This window comes from Sceloporus occidentalis, unplaced genomic scaffold, assembly GCF_023333645.1.
Source record: "Sceloporus occidentalis isolate IW3139 unplaced genomic scaffold, rSceOcc1.0.p SCAF_20, whole genome shotgun sequence".
In the NCBI taxonomy this organism is placed as follows: Eukaryota; Metazoa; Chordata; class Lepidosauria; order Squamata; family Phrynosomatidae; genus Sceloporus; species Sceloporus occidentalis.
The window spans coordinates 14,536,811-14,552,135 of NW_028317000.1; the positions used below are offsets into that span (position 1 = coordinate 14,536,811).

At 48.8% G+C, this 15,325-nt stretch overlaps 1 protein-coding gene across 28 annotated transcripts in view; it reads left to right on the forward strand.

Moving 5' to 3' along the window:
• Positions 1 to 15,325, forward strand: part of NRXN2 (neurexin 2) — a 277,457-nt gene that overhangs the window by 223,934 nt on the left and 38,198 nt on the right. For all 28 annotated transcript variants that reach the window (XM_089483043.1, XM_089483060.1, XM_089483055.1 and 25 more), the window contains one exon: positions 8,454 to 8,625. In XM_089483043.1, coding sequence (XP_089339169.1) covers positions 8,454 to 8,625 — 172 coding nt within the window. The remainder of the gene's footprint in view (positions 1 to 8,453; positions 8,626 to 15,325) is intronic.

Sequence of the window (15,325 nt, forward strand, 5' to 3'; positions counted from 1 at the left end):
AAGTTCCTCTGCAGTGGCATCTCGAAGGGGGTGCAGGGAGTGCGGTCCTCTCTCAGTGATGCCAAAGGAGAGGGGTGCCATCTGGTTGGGTCCTCTTCCCATACCCTTCCAGGCTTTGCCATTGCTGCAGCCCTCTCCTCCAGATGAAGCTGTTGCTGCAGCAAAGAAAAAGGGGCAAGCTCACACTTTTGGCTGCCGTTCACACACTGACTCCAATTGTTCGCTTGTGATGCCAAGGAAGGAGGCAAAGCATTAAACTACCTCTTCGTCAAGCCAGGGCTCCCCAAACTTCTTGGACAACAAGTCCCATCATCCCCAGCTGACAAACTGGAGGAGGAGGTAATCCAGGCCACCTCATCACTTGTCGTAGTTTTGTCTGCAAAATGGGAATGATCTTTAATTGTGTACTTGAAGTACAGGGGTCCTTCCACATTCGCTGGGGTTAGGGGTGAAGGACCCTCGCGAAGGTGGAAAAACTGCAAATTAAAAACCCCACTATTCTTTTTACCTGCAAGAACACCTCTCTAGGAATCTCCAAGTCCTCCAGTACAACTTTGTGGTCAACATCTGTCAGAGGTTGATCATAGAATCATGCTGGAGGAGCTACAGATGCCTAGAGAAGCATTTTCTCTAGGTTCCCCGGCACAACTCTATGGTCACCTTTTGCCACCTTGACCACACTTCCACATAAATTGGGTACATGGATCCTGGTTTTCGTCTGTGCAACGATGGAGAGTCTTTTATATCCCCTTTCCTGGGGGACATGATGATTTGTGGGTGTTGCAGGTATGGCTGAAGAGTAAGAAATGGGGAAGATGGCTGACAAGGATTAAAGAGGGAAGAGCATTGGGGACGCCTTAAGGAATAACATCATCCCTTTTCAATGCCCCGTAAGGAAATTGCTGCCAACCATACTGGAGGCCTTTTGAGCAATTCCAGGACATGGGGGTTATTTCAGAGCTAGAAATTCAGACCTCAAGCAGTAAACCTTATTTGTTGTTATTGGGGGGGGGGGGGGGGGGAACGGCACCATTTTTGGTAGCGTTTCCTAAAGTCTTAAGGCAGGCAAACAAGACATCGAGTTGTTCTCCAACAAGACCGTTTGGTTGCATTATATAATAGAGGTTCGGGGCATCCAGCTTGTCACTCTTGGTTTTCAACGGAAGAACGACATTGGCTTTGACGTGTTTTCTGACACAAAATAGTCAGGTTAGGAGGAAAGAACGGTTTTCGTAGCTGCGCTGAGGTCCTGGCCGCTTCTCTTCTTTGCTTGCTTGCTTTCTGACTCCAGTCATGTCAGGTATTTGGGTACAATTTGGGGTTTTGAGCAAAGGCTGCCGTACTCTTGGCCTTTTCAGGTGTGTTTTCTTAGCAAACCAAAGGAAAGTTCTGTTAAATTGGGGGGCCGTTTTGTTGGCCGCCATCTTGAGACCAGCTCATTGTCGACAAATACATCCGCAATGCAGAAATATCCCAGTTTGACACCGCTTCAACTGCCATGGCTCCATCCAATTGAATTGTGAGATTCGTAATATGTTTTGGCACCAGAGGTCTAAATCTGCACTGCACAAATAATGCAGTTTATTATTATTATTATTATTAAGCTTTATTTATATAGCGCTGTAAATTTACACAGCACTGTACATAAAGTCTTTTAATTAGACGGTTCCCTGCCTTCAGGCTTACAATCTAAGAAGACACGACACAAAAAGAGAAGGGGATCAGGTCCAGCATTCTTCTCTCCCTCTGAGGCCTGGACCTGGACAGATGGAGGGCTCTGTATCTTAAGGATAAGTGGTTTGACACCACTTCAGCTGCCATGGCTCCATGCTGTGGAACCTGAGTTTTGTAGTTCATTGGGGCACCAAAGGCTAAACAGCGAGTCAAACGATAAATCACAGATTGCATTGCATGGAGCCGTGGCAATTAAAGCAGCGTCAAACTGCATTTGTACTGCAGTGCAGATGCTGCCTTAGAGGGCCATGAGTTTGTTTGGGGGTTTGGGTCAAGCTTAGGATTCTCAAATGGCTAAACTTTTCCTCTCTCCCTTCCTTCGCCCTCACCTCTCCAACAAACAACATTGAAATAGTAACTCAGCATCTCTGCTATTGTGCCTTAAAAAGGATTTCAGATGAAATCAGCAGGTGAGGCTAAATCTGCTAATCGATGCATGGCCAAACTCTTTTCCCCCTCATGCCACAGCGCCATGCCCAGACACAAAAGTGGGGGCAACCCCATAGCCGGGATGCCAACAGCAACAACAAGCAAGCTGCAAGCCTGGGGAGGCAGCCATTTTGGTGCCTTGGCAGCCATGTTGGAGCAGACAAGAGATCCTGTCTCTCTCTCTCTCTGGCCTTGCGTGGTCCATTTAACGCTTGGCTGGCAGGGGCCCTCGTGCCAATCGACCGTGGTGGCTCAGGAGTTATTGTGCCAGCCAAGCGCCAAGGCCAGCCTGCCATCTCCATCCCGCTTTTAGTCTCGTGGCTCCGTCCCTCTTCTTTTCCTCTTGCACCTCTTCCTCTCTCTTTTTATAATTTCCAGCTCCTGTGAGTGACATAAATCTCGCCCTAAGTAACTCGGCGTGCCAGTCGCAGCCCAGCGGGCCTCGGCGGGGCTTAGCGATAGCGACATTGCTGTCACCTCGTGCCAAGGGAGCCGCAAAGTGATAGGGGCTGCATTTTCCCCTCTCCCACGCATGCACACTTGTCTTTCACCTACTGCCTTGCCACCCATTTTTGAGAGTCTGTCATCGCTTTCCCCTTTTCCTTTACCCTTTCCAGAAGCGTGTTGTTGGCATTGTGGGGTTGGCATGACATTTCCACTCACCCTCCAAGCCTCTTTCTCCCCAGTTTCTGGGCATCTGAGCTACTCTTTGTTAACCAGACAGAAGAGAAAAGAAAACCTTTCCAGGTTTGCAACCACAGTGGAAATATTTGCATCCTAGACCAGGGCTTCTCCAGCTCCCTGATATGGGAGGTTGGCATTTCCTTCCTTCCCCAAATATGTCAGATACTGGCACTATTTGTGCCCATTGGCTAATTATTATTATTATTGGAAACTCTCCAACAACGGATGGCTTGTGGATAGGATAGGGACATCTGTCTTGACCACAGTGCATGCAGAAGGGATCTAGGAGTCTCAGTGGACCACATGCTGAACGTGAGCCAACAGTGTGATGCAGCAGCTAGAAAGCTTAATGGATTCCTTGCTGCAATTTGCAAAGAGGTCTACCTATTTACTGTGTTCCTGCCCAGTTGTGGTGGTGCCAGGGCTCATCCTCCACTCTGCATCCACCTTAAAATGTAATTTAATTTAATGTAGTTCACATTTCAGTCTTAATTTCCAAATAGGAAACTGCACATTTTCTCTCTATCAAGCTGTGAAGCTATACAACTAACATAATACAGCAAACATCCAAAAACACTGGGGAAAGATATGATGAAGAAATTGGTCCAAGGAAACTCCATGATAGGTTCACCTTGGCATCACCATAACACACAACAACAAAATTCTACAATATTGGGCCGGAAACCTCAAATCCTGGAACAACTCTGTGCAGCATCCCTACTCCTGGGTCTTGCGCATTCTCCGGATGTGGTACCCTTGCCTTTCCTTCTCCAACCAGGAAGGGGGCAGAGGCGGGTGCATCCGCCCCGGCGCTCTAATAATCCGGGTTTAATGCAATAATTACATGCATGGCTCTAATAAGCAGCGTGAGCGCATGCAGCCAGCCAGCCAGCCACTCCCACCGCGTGGTATTAATCACTGCTTAGCATAATAAGCCCTTAATAATGCCACCTTCCCCCCCAGACACACTTCGCCCTGTGTTCCCCTACCTCCCAGCGGTAGTTTTGCACAGCAATGCCTGGGTAGGGGGTTTTCTGTAATAGGGATTGCTGGATTGATGCCAGAAGGTTAGGATGCCCGGATTAAAAGCATGGCTTTTATGGGTCTGGCTAAGCTTTCTATAGGGAGCCAGCGTGGCATAGAGGTTTGCGTATTGGACTAGGACTCTGGGGACCAGGGTTCAAATGGGGTAGTAAAATCGACTGAGCCCAGCTGACATAGCAAGTTTAGTGTTGGACTGCAACTCTGGAGACCAAGGTTCGATTCCTGGCTTGGCCATAAACTCCACTGGGTGACTTGGGGTGAGGCACACTCTCTCAGCCTCGGGGGAAGGCCTTGGCAAGCCTCCTCTGAGCAAATCTTGCCAAGAAAACCCCAGGATAGGGTCACTTTAGGTTTGAGATAGGTTGGAAACGAAGGCACACAACAACCTGCGGTAGGTTCAGCGACGAAAGTGACCAGACATTTGCAACAGAACTGGAAACTCGGCCCTGCATTGTCCAGACAATGTGTCATGAGGATGTGGGGAAATGTAGTATTTTGTTGTATGTGGACACCCCTGGGAAGCCTCCTCTTCCACTTCTTTGTGCTTCAAGAAATGCATCAGTTTGTCATAGCAGGCATGAACCCGAGGCTATGACAACCTTTGCACATGTGGAAAGATATACACACGGATATATACGCAGATGCACACACACACACACGCGCACACTTTGTTTTCCAAACTATTAGTCATATGCAGATTTATGCCTGTTCGGCAGATGAATTCATCACGAAGACGCCTTGGCTTAATCAACTTAACAGTTCTTCCGTTCGGGGGTCGGCAACGGCAGCGAGTCGGGGTCCCTCGAGGGACCGGCAAAACAACAAAACGGGACGTCACTGGAAGTCTCCCTCTGCTTTTGAAAAATGGGGCATTTTCAAATGTGAAACAGGGGACCAGGGTGAGAGAGAGAGAGACATGTTTTAAAGCGGAACTGTTGATGCAGAGAAAGCCAGGAGAAGCCATCCAGCCTCGGTTTTCCAGGGAAAATGGGCTTTGGGGGCGTCTGGGATGCGATGGCTGCAATAACAGCTTGGCTAGTGCTGCAATGGCTATATCCAGTAAGGCTTGGCTGTAACCTTACTACACAGGTAGTTGTGCGCTCTCAAGTCATTTCTGACTTATGGCAATCTTAAGGCAAACCTATCATGGGTTTTTCTTGCCATGATTTGTTCAGAGAGGGTTTGCCATTGCCTTTCTCTGAGTCTGAGAGTGTGTGACTCACCTAATGCTGCCCAGTGGGTTTTTATGGCTGAGCGGGGATCCAAACCCTGGTCTCCAGAGTCATAATCCAATGCTCGGATCAATGCACCATGCTGGCTCTTGCAACTACATAGGGGAGGCTGCAAAGTAACTGATATGCATTGGTCCTGATGCAATTTGGTCCTGTTTTGCATTGGGACACCAATGAGACTCCATTGTATATAATGGGATTTGAGCATCCACAGATTTTTGGCATCCACAGGGGTCCTGGAATCCAACCCTAGCAGATCCCAAGGCCTCTCAGTGTACGTAAAGTTACATAAAGTGGACCGTGATGGAAGATCCTGGCCATTATTCTGTACATTGCTTAGTATTGTCAGAGGTTTTTTGGGGTTTTTCAGGTGATCTGGCCATGTTCTAGAAGAGTTTATTCCTAATGTTTATTCCTGACGTTTCGCCAGCATCTGTGGCTGGCATCTTCAGAGATCTGAAGATGCCAAAGCCACAGATGCTGGCGAAACGTCAGGAATAAATTCTTCTAGAACATAATAATAATAATATAATAATATGTTTTATTTATAGACCGCTATTCCGCGATGATCATAGCGGTGTACAGTAAAATCGTAATACAATACATGGCCACATTGCCCGAAAAACCCACAAAAAACTATGGATGCCGGCCATGAAAGCCTTCAATTTCACCTTAGCATTGTCATTTCCTTCTTATGTATCTTCCGTCTTTGGCGACTGTGGCGACACTTTCAAGAAAGCGGTTTCCCGCAGAAATAAGTTGGGCGTTAAGTTCCATTGTGGGTCTATTGGGAGGAAGCCGGCACCTCCTAAAAATGGCGCGTGTGCGCAGCCACCAAGTTTATGGGGAGAATGGATCACCGGCAAATGGGAACCATGGGGTCCCAAACCCCACCCAGAGGGGAAAAGGCTGCGAGTTCGAGCACTTAGCCTTTCTGCAAGAGCCCGTTGTTACTTCAGGTGACAGCTCCCTTGAATTGTGACCGCCGGCACTCTGGGCTTCCATAACTCATCTGGAGCTCTTTATAACCACATAAGCACCCTTGCTCAGAAAGAGCAGCCTACGGTGAGTTATGGACTGGTTTTGGAAAGGGGAAGGGGGGGAAATAATGCCAAAGAGCACAAAGAGGGAGGGGAGACATGGGTATGATGCACAAGGAAGGAAAGAAACCCATCCGTCGTCACCTCTCAGGGAACCCTCCAGCCTTGCACTGAATCTTGGAGACAAATCTGCAAAATAGCTTGCTTGGCATTCGCAATGTCCGCATTCGTATGCATTCCCCGTTGCTGGGTTTTGGGATGAGACTTTGGCTTTTGCAAAAGAAGGAGATGGAGGCAACCAATGTGGAAATGAAGGGAATCTGATTGCAATCCTCTACTCCGGCCCTATGGACCAAATGGGAGTTTATATCAGAGTAACCAGAGTTTTGTTCTGTAATGGTGGCTCTCAAGAAAAATGTGGGACATTACCAAACAAAAGCTTAAAACCCTCCTCTAAATGTAAACCCATGTGTCGTAGTCATGCTCAACACAGAGGACGTTTTCTTCCTGGACCGAAGGTTGAAATGGAGGACGTGCCCAGGACAAGTCGGGCATCTGGTCACCCTGCATGGAGAGCCCAGTCCCCAAACAAGCTCCCTTTTGCTCTGCAGGCCTGTCGGTGCTCCTTTCCGTCGAGGAGGCTGCAGGACGGGATTAATTACCGCTCTGCTGCAAATGAAATTAAGCGGCCCTGATCGTTAGCTTATTGATGAGGCAAACGAGATTAGGCAGCGCACTGTCAATTGGCGGCTGCACCAGGAACTGGATTAAGGGAAGGAGCCATGATTAGTCATTGCAGCAAAGGAGCGGAGAGGAGCCAGAGAGGGCAGGTGGCAACTGGGTGCAAGGAGAGAGATGGGGGGCTAGTGGTTGGAAGAGAGGACGGTGGGTACAATAAATGTGCTTTGCGGCTTTGTGACCCCAGAATAGAGGAACTGGCCCTTGTTCATGGTCAGATTACAATGGCTGTGGTCCTGGAGCAGTGCTGGAAGTATCTCCCCTTCTTCTGCACTTCTGTGTTTTGCACAGGGTGCATCTACCCCAGTGGTTTTCAGACTGGCCCTCCAAATGTTTTAGACTTAAGCCTCAAAATAGCGTTGCCAATGGGCAGGAATAATGGAGGCAAAGTCCCAAATGTCTGGGGGACCAAAGTGTGGGGACCACTGATTTACACAGTAGAAATCATACAGTTTGACACCACTCTGTAGCTCCCTCCTATGGAGTCCTGGGATGTGTAGTTTTACATTAGCCTTCCTTGCCAAATAACACTGGTGCCTCGCCAAATGACAAATCCCACGACTCTGTAGGATGGAGCCAAGGCAGGTAAAGTGGTATCAGACCGCATTATTTATGCAGTGTAGATGCACTCTCGGTTATCCGACACATAAAAAGCCGGCAACATCGTGCCTTAACAACATTTTCTTGTCCTTAGTGTGTGTGTGTGTGGGGGGGAGTCTCAACATTGAACTGGTTGCAAGATTTTTCAGGAGCAAGATGTGTTGCTATTTTTTGCAATATATACACACACACACACAGAGTATATATATTTGTGCAGCATTTTTGTGTGGGGAAGCATGCATTGTGTCCCAGATCCATGCTTTTTTGGCACAAAAATCTGGTTCTCTACAACATAAAGGGTTCTATGGAAAACAAAGTATTTTTTTTCTGCATCACTACAATGAGGTTTTGCACAAACCGTTCGCTTTGGGGGGAAAGTCTCAACTTTCAAAACACGAACTGAAACCCTTGTAATGTTGCCCACCGGGGAGAAACCATTCACAATCACTCACCCTTGTATAAAGTAATAAAAGAAATGAAGATTTGCATTCTTAGCGCTAACCAAAAAAGCCCAGGCCCCACTGCTTCGCTTCAGAAGGAGGAAGGATTCTGAAAGATGAATCCAGTTTATGGGAAGGCCCATATAGATGTGTGTCTTTGTTGAACACCAACAAAGATGCGAAGGAGGCCAACGTTGTAGTCATTTTGATGCCAGGTCAAAATGTTTCTGTTTGCCCAGGTCTATTAGGCTGGTCTATGTTGTTCTACTGTTGTGTCTTTTACTAAGTATTCCCAGTGTTCACCTCCTTGTAGATAAGTGTATCTTCCATGATGATATTTTGGCTTAACTTAGGCTTGGTTGACCCTTACTACTCACCTCTGCTGGATTTGTTTTTCCACATACCTTCCCTATGAACCCCTGCTCTGACCCCATTTCTCTTTCTCTTCTCTCTCTCTCTTCCTCTCCTCTTCCCTTTCCTTTCCCCCTTTCCTCTTCTCTTGCTTTCCACAGGACCAGGGGACCGTCGGGGTCATTTTCAACGTGGGCACGGATGACATCACCATCGAGGAGAGCAACGCCATGGTGAACGACGGCAAGTACCACGTGGTGCGCTTCACCCGGAGTGGTGGCAATGCAACGCTGCAGGTGGACAACTGGCCGATCAATGAGCGGTACCCCGCAGGTAGGGACTGGCAGGCAACCAGCCTGCCTCCGCCTTCATCCGGCCACATAGTCCCATGCATCGTGGAGGTCAGAACCACCCTGCCTTTCCAAGGGTTCTAGACAATATAGGCCTTGCTTTCTAAATTCTTGGGCAGCTGAGTCTCTGGGCTTTCCAAGCGTGCTTTTCCCATGACACAAATCACATGGCTTGGCACATCATTGTGATCTCAGGGGCAGCAACTCTTGGCAATGGCACTAGGTGGCAAACAGGACGCATGTGTAAACAGCCACCCAGCATCGCCATGGAGGTGAGCTTTTTAAACCTGATTTAGCCAGGGATAGGGCAGATGCAGTGCAGAGTTGGCATTGTGTCGTGCAGACAGTCTACACTCAAATTGGAGATTTGGCCCAGATGACCATGAGGATGAAACCAGTTTAATTGGCCCATGTAAACATGCCTTGAGATTGAAACAGCTGAAAAGTGAGCATGCGTCAGAGCCCAAGGTTCACACAGTCCTGTTTTCAGCATCTCTGGAGAACTGTGGCCACAGTTTTGGGCAACGAAAACACAAATGTATCACCTGCAGTTGCCTTTCAGGCTGTTGGGGGCATTATTTGGGGACAGCATATATGTGGGGTTTGTTGTTGCTGTTCTGACAGCAAACCCTGCAAGGGAGGCCACTTGTTCCCATTTCAGAGGTGGGTAGCAGGTAGCTTGCCAAGAGCTGAGCTGCACTTTGCAAGTGCAGCTCACATGGCCATATTTTCTTTTTGTCTTCAAATCTCCCCACCATCCCCGCCTCTCCCTCCGCAGCGGATGATGAGAGCCCTTGACATTCTTTCAGCAGCTGGCATTTTTCTGCTATCACATAATTTTTGCAGCCCTTTCCAGCAGGAAAAGTGCTTTCGACGCATCTCAATCTAATCTCCTTTATTCTTTTGAAAAGGTTGGCGATTGCAGAAAAAAGGCCCAGGTCATTGCAAACACTAGGGCGCCAGGAAAGGGAGGAGGGCATGGGAAAGAGAGGGGAGGATTCAGGTGCCAGAGAATGGGGGCATAGATGGGTTACTCCCAAGAAAGACTGGAAGGAAGAACTGTAGTGTGTAGGAGTGGCAAGGAAAGATTGTCAACATGTCCGCAAGTCCTATCCAGCTAGATCTGTTGAACATCTCCAGGTATCTTCTCCCCTCCGTGGCACATCCCTGTGCATCCAAGCCTGGTCAGGTTGCTAAGCCATAGCTCAGGGATCTCTCCGAAGGTGTACTAGGCTGGATTTGAGAGTGATGATCAGAGATAACAGGCTGGTTCTGACCTCTGCTGAGCCAGGGTGGGTGCCTGGGGCTGGGAGACACGCTGGGATTTTGTCGGCTGCATTTGTGCCTGGGAATGCAACCAGTCTAGAAACGCCTTCCCTGAAGACCAGGTCCCTCCCATTGTATGTTGACGGAATCACACACAAGTGCCTTGGTTGGGAGCTGGCAGGGACCATAGAAGCCAGTTGCAGAAAGCCGGGGAGGGGATTTAATCAAGGTCATTAGTGCCGCAGGCAGGGAAAGGAAGGAGAGCTCCTGCCCGCCTGCAATCCGCCAGCCGCTTTGATCCGTGTTTCCCCCAAAGTGCCACTCCCTACGCTGCCATCCCGCTGGCCTTATTGTGCAGTCTCTTTGATGCCCTGCACTGCAGAGAGATGAGCTGCCATGTCTCCTCACCACCATCGTTCACACTGCTGAGCATTGCACCTAGATGCATGGTTCCCTTCTCTGGTTGTGCGGTGTTGCCACTTCCGCATTCACACCTAGAGCCATTCCAGGACCCAAAACAACACCAATACATACTCCTGACCTTCCTCGTGTGCAATGTCTACTTAGATGCCAGCCGCCTTCTCTTGGGGTGCAGCTGCTTTAACTGCCATGACTCTATCCGACAGAATCCTTGGATTTGGAGTTTGGTGAGGTGTTCGGCCTCCTCTGTTAGAAAGTTCTGCCAAACTCCAAATCCCAGGGTTCTGTCCAATAGAGTCATGGCAGTTAAAGTGGTGTCAAACCGCTTTAATTCTGCAGGCTTTGGAGGAAGATAGGTTAGGAGTCTTGGCTCATTCTTGCCACCATTTCCATCTAGGCCACCATTTCCATTTAGGAGAACCGTGTTCACCTGCACTTAAAATGGCTTCCAGGTCTTAGGTTCTTGTGGTGTTGGCACGCATACTTTCCTAACGTGGAAGCGGTCTTTTATCAGGGCATAAGTGTGCCAGGAGTGTCTCTTTGTGATGACGATTGTGCCGAAGGGCTTAATCTACTCACTGGAACAGATGTCATATTCTCACTTTCTTTTGGTGGTTTTGCAAAGTGTGAAAATTGAGGAACCATGTCACAGAAAGCATGATCTATGCAGAAGAGATTCTGTGAGGATGTGTTTGGAAGGGGCCATTTTGTGTTTGTGACTTGGGCCTAGAAGATGAGCTTTCCCTTCTCCATGACGTTCTTGTCTTGCAAAACAAGCACATCATTGTCTGCGGCTCTGGACCTGTGAACACAAGGATGCATCGTGTTAAGCAGAACCTGCAAAATACGCTATCCAGGGATGTAAAACCTGTAGTCATCTCAGCCTGTCAAAATCCTTGGCTTTGCCCAGGAGTTGCATCCTCAGTGGATACGTTTGGTGAGCCTTCAAACTGGTACGACCAAGGGAAGGGCGCAACGGCGCACAAGCAGGCATTCAAGAGCCGGCTGGCAAAGCGACTGCTCAAGTGGCGTAAAAACCAAACCCTTTTTTTTCCACGGCTGCATTTGATCTGCATGGGTCAGTGAGCATGAGAACATGGCGTTCATGTTGGCCCAAAGAGAGAGGCAGCCATGGCCTTGTCCTTGGAGGCGTTTTGCAAAGGAAGGAGGAGGAAACGAGGCTGGCAAAAGCTGGCTGAAAAAGCAGGAATGCGGCTCTGTCTGCGGACTTGTCCCTGAGGCACTAGGAGCCACGGAGTACATGAGGTTTGCCCCCATAGTTTCGTCTGCGCATGCCAAGCAGTAGCGGGCAAGCATGGGCCTGTCCCCAGCCGTTTCAAAGTAATGGAGGAACAGCAGGCGGGAGACACCCAAGAGCTTTGGAGCCAATTTATTCCCATTCTCTCTCTTTTCCCGGACACTATACACACACACACACACACACACACACACACACACACACACACTCATAACCCTGTATGCTTCACAATTCTACTCTCTTCCATTGATTTTACAATGGAACCTGGGCTTGTTTTCTTCCAAATTCACCCCGTTTTGTTTCCGATGCAAACATGCATACGCTTAAAAAGGAGAGCCAGTGCAGTGTTATGGTTTGAGCGCTGGACTCTGACTCCGAAGCCCAGCGTACGAATCCCGGCTAAGCCATATAAAACCACTGGGTTATTTTAGGCAAGTGACACACTCTCAGCCTCAGAAGATGGCAAGGACGAACCCCCCTCTGAAGACACTTGCTTAGGGTCGCCATGAAACGACTCGAAGGCACACAACAACAGCAACGAGCAATGCTTAAAATATAAATGGTGACTGATGCGCGGAGCACAACATCTTTTTTTGGGCGATGGCCCATATGGTTCTCCAAAGGGAGTAGGAAGGAAGCAGAAACATGTCAAACTTCTGAGCTTTGTGATGATAAATAGGGTGCAATAGGAAGGCAGCATTGATCTGTTGCTGGGGGAGAAATGTTAGAGACAGTCTCCAGATTAGATGCTTCGAAGTCCGGTTGTGGGCCTGCATCCCGGATCTACTTGAGACTGGTCAAATCTGGCTTCCTGTGAGATTTGAAGCCATCACTTTGAAAAATCCATAATCGAGAGAGGAAAAAACCCTCCTCCTAAGGGCAGAACAGGTAAAATAACGAATGGGTGATGCAGAATATTTGGCATTAAAGCCAGTGAATTGGCTTCACGCCTTTTCTCTTTTTGCGACTCAGAAAACTAGGGTTCAAATCCCCACTCGGCGGGCATGGAAACCTTACTGGGTGAGCTTGGGCAAGTCACACTCTCTCAGCCTCAGAGGGTGGCCATGGCAAACCCCTTCTGAACGAATCGTGCCGGGAAAATCCTGTGATAGGTCCGCCTTAGGGTCAACATGAGTCAGAAATGACTTGAAGGCACGCAACGACAAACACAAAGGTGGCTCCAAAATTCAGCCACATCTTTCTGGCTGCATTCACGCTGCAGGAATAATCCAGTTTGACACCACTTTAAGAGCCGTGAATGCTGTGAATTGTAATGTTGTGAGGCATCTAGCCTTCTCTGCCAAAGAGCTCTGGTGCCGCAGCGAACCACAATTCCCAGGATTCCATAACATGGCACCATGGCAGTTAAAGTGGCACCAAACTGGATTGTTTCTGCAGTGCAGGTGCAGCTTCTGTCTCATTGCTCATCCTGTTTCTACCACATTATAGGTTCCTTCTTTAAAACCATTTGCCTTCTATCCCTCCACTGGTTCCTTCTTTCCATCCTTTCTTTCTCCCTTTGTTATCATCTCTCTTCACCTGCTAAAAAATTCACATTTACTCCATTGCCACTGCTGTCTCAGACAGAGGCACCCGCATAGGAAGCCCTTTTCAGGTTCTCAGTCGATTAACTGCCTTGCCCTTAAAACGATTGATTGGCTAATTAGCCAATTAAAATAAATATTACTGTTATCAAAATCCAGGTGGTGTTTGGGGATCTTTTTCCCCAGTGGAGCCAATACCAGCTCCCCCTTCCTGACGAAATACCACAGAAGCCAATGGCTCGGAAACAGGGAGGGCAGGGAAACCATGCGCACAAAAGTCCGTCGGCCTGAAATCAAGCGATGGCAATAAACGGATAGCATGCCCACCCCAATTTCTCGGGAAACATTCCAGTGCAAAATGGGAATGAGAACCACAGACGGAGAAGACCACTCAGCTGTGAAGTTTGGGGCAAATTTGTTTGGTGGCTACCTTGAAGTGGTATTATCTGCAAAGCATGCTTAACTGTTGCATACCAACTAGTTTCAGATTCGGAATGTTTGTGAATATTCTTGCTATCTGGCTTTTCTTCTGCCATCTGCAAAGCATACTTAACTGTTGCATACCAACTAGTTTCAGGTTTTTAGCAGCATGCGGTCTTTGGTGCCCAGTTTTAAACTGTATCACCCGCACCCTCTTTACCTTGGAAGCCCACACCTATCCAATGCAAATGTTCCTTTTTGCATGAATCTCAACGGAGACGTTTGAGAGGGAAGGTGCAGAACGTTCATCTTACTCACGGCAGAAATCCCCAACGTCTCTCCGGCACACAGTCAGGCCAAGAAACAGAGCCTTGCGCATCAGACCTCCCTCCCAAGCTGGATCCTGATTAGAGACTCAGGTCACTTTTGGAGGATGGCGTATTTTTAATTAAAAGATGTTAATCGCCTCGTTAATACGGAAGCTAATGAGAGCATGAAAAGCCCCTGACCGCCTCTAATTAGGGGCTGAATCATGGCACGGAACAAGTAGCAAAGACTGGGAAGAAAAGGGAGGAGGGCACTAGCCTGTGGGAGGGTGCGTGCACACGTACGCACAGACGCGTATACACGTGTGAGTCCGTGTGCTTAAATCCGAGGGAGAAAACAGCAGCCAGGCACAGCTCCATCCATTACAACTGCCATTGCTGTGGCCTCCGAGGGAGAGAAGAGCAGCCAGGCATGTCCCCATCGTGCCTTGGCTCAGTGGTTGGTGAGAGGCCCTCCTTCCATGCTCCGACTGCCATTGTTGTGGCCTCTGAGGGAGAGAAGAGCAGCCAGGCACATCTCCATCATGCCATGGTCCCAATGACTGGTGAGGTCCTCCTTCCAAGTTCCAATTGCCATTACTGTGGTCTTTGAAAAGGAGGAAAACAGGACACACATCCCAAAACGCCTTTCTACATGACTCAGTAGCATCACTAGGGTTGGTGTTACCCCAGTGTGGTCACTCATGCTGTCAGCCTTAGGCTGGGATCCACCAGCACAATGGTCCCTCAGGAGCAGATCAGGTTGCTATGGAAGAGAAAGGGTCCAGTTTCCTTGCCACCAATGGCTGGTGGTTCTGGGCACCTGAAGGGACTGTCTGTGTCCCAGGTTGTTCCAGTCTACCCAGCTTGTTTGCAGGTCCCAAAAAGTCCAGGTGCCGATTGGCGATGGAAGAGCCTCCAGAGTTGACCATTGCGTGCCAATGGCTTCCCAGTCAGCCTCCTTGTCGCTTCCGGGAAGTGGACCAGGTCTTTCCCAAGATTTTCCATCTCCAGAAGTCCCAGTCTGTGGATAAGTGCCATGGTACACTCCACACTGAAAAGCAGACATCCACCTCTAAGGTTTCACCCCTAGAAATGCTCCTGGTGTGGCTGTATCAGGCCAAAACAGTTGCTCCTAATTCACTCCTATGCCAGGGAGCAAATTTACTAGGTTTCAACCTTCCACAAAATGGTGGCACAAATCCCTCACCTTTAAAACCTTCTAAAGCCTTGGAGTTTCATTGCTTTGCCCCTTTTCTTCCATGGAAGCGGAATAGCTGACGTGCCATCCCAGCTCTGAGCCAGCCCTGAAAGAAATAATGAGCCCATCCATAGGGGGCATGAGATTTTTCCTTCTGGCATGCGGCGCCACACAAACGGAGACCCTGGTTTAGTACTGGAAGGGGCAGGCCCGCGCCTGCAGGCTGTCATGATACTTTGGAAGCAGCTGTGCGCCACATGCAACCCGCT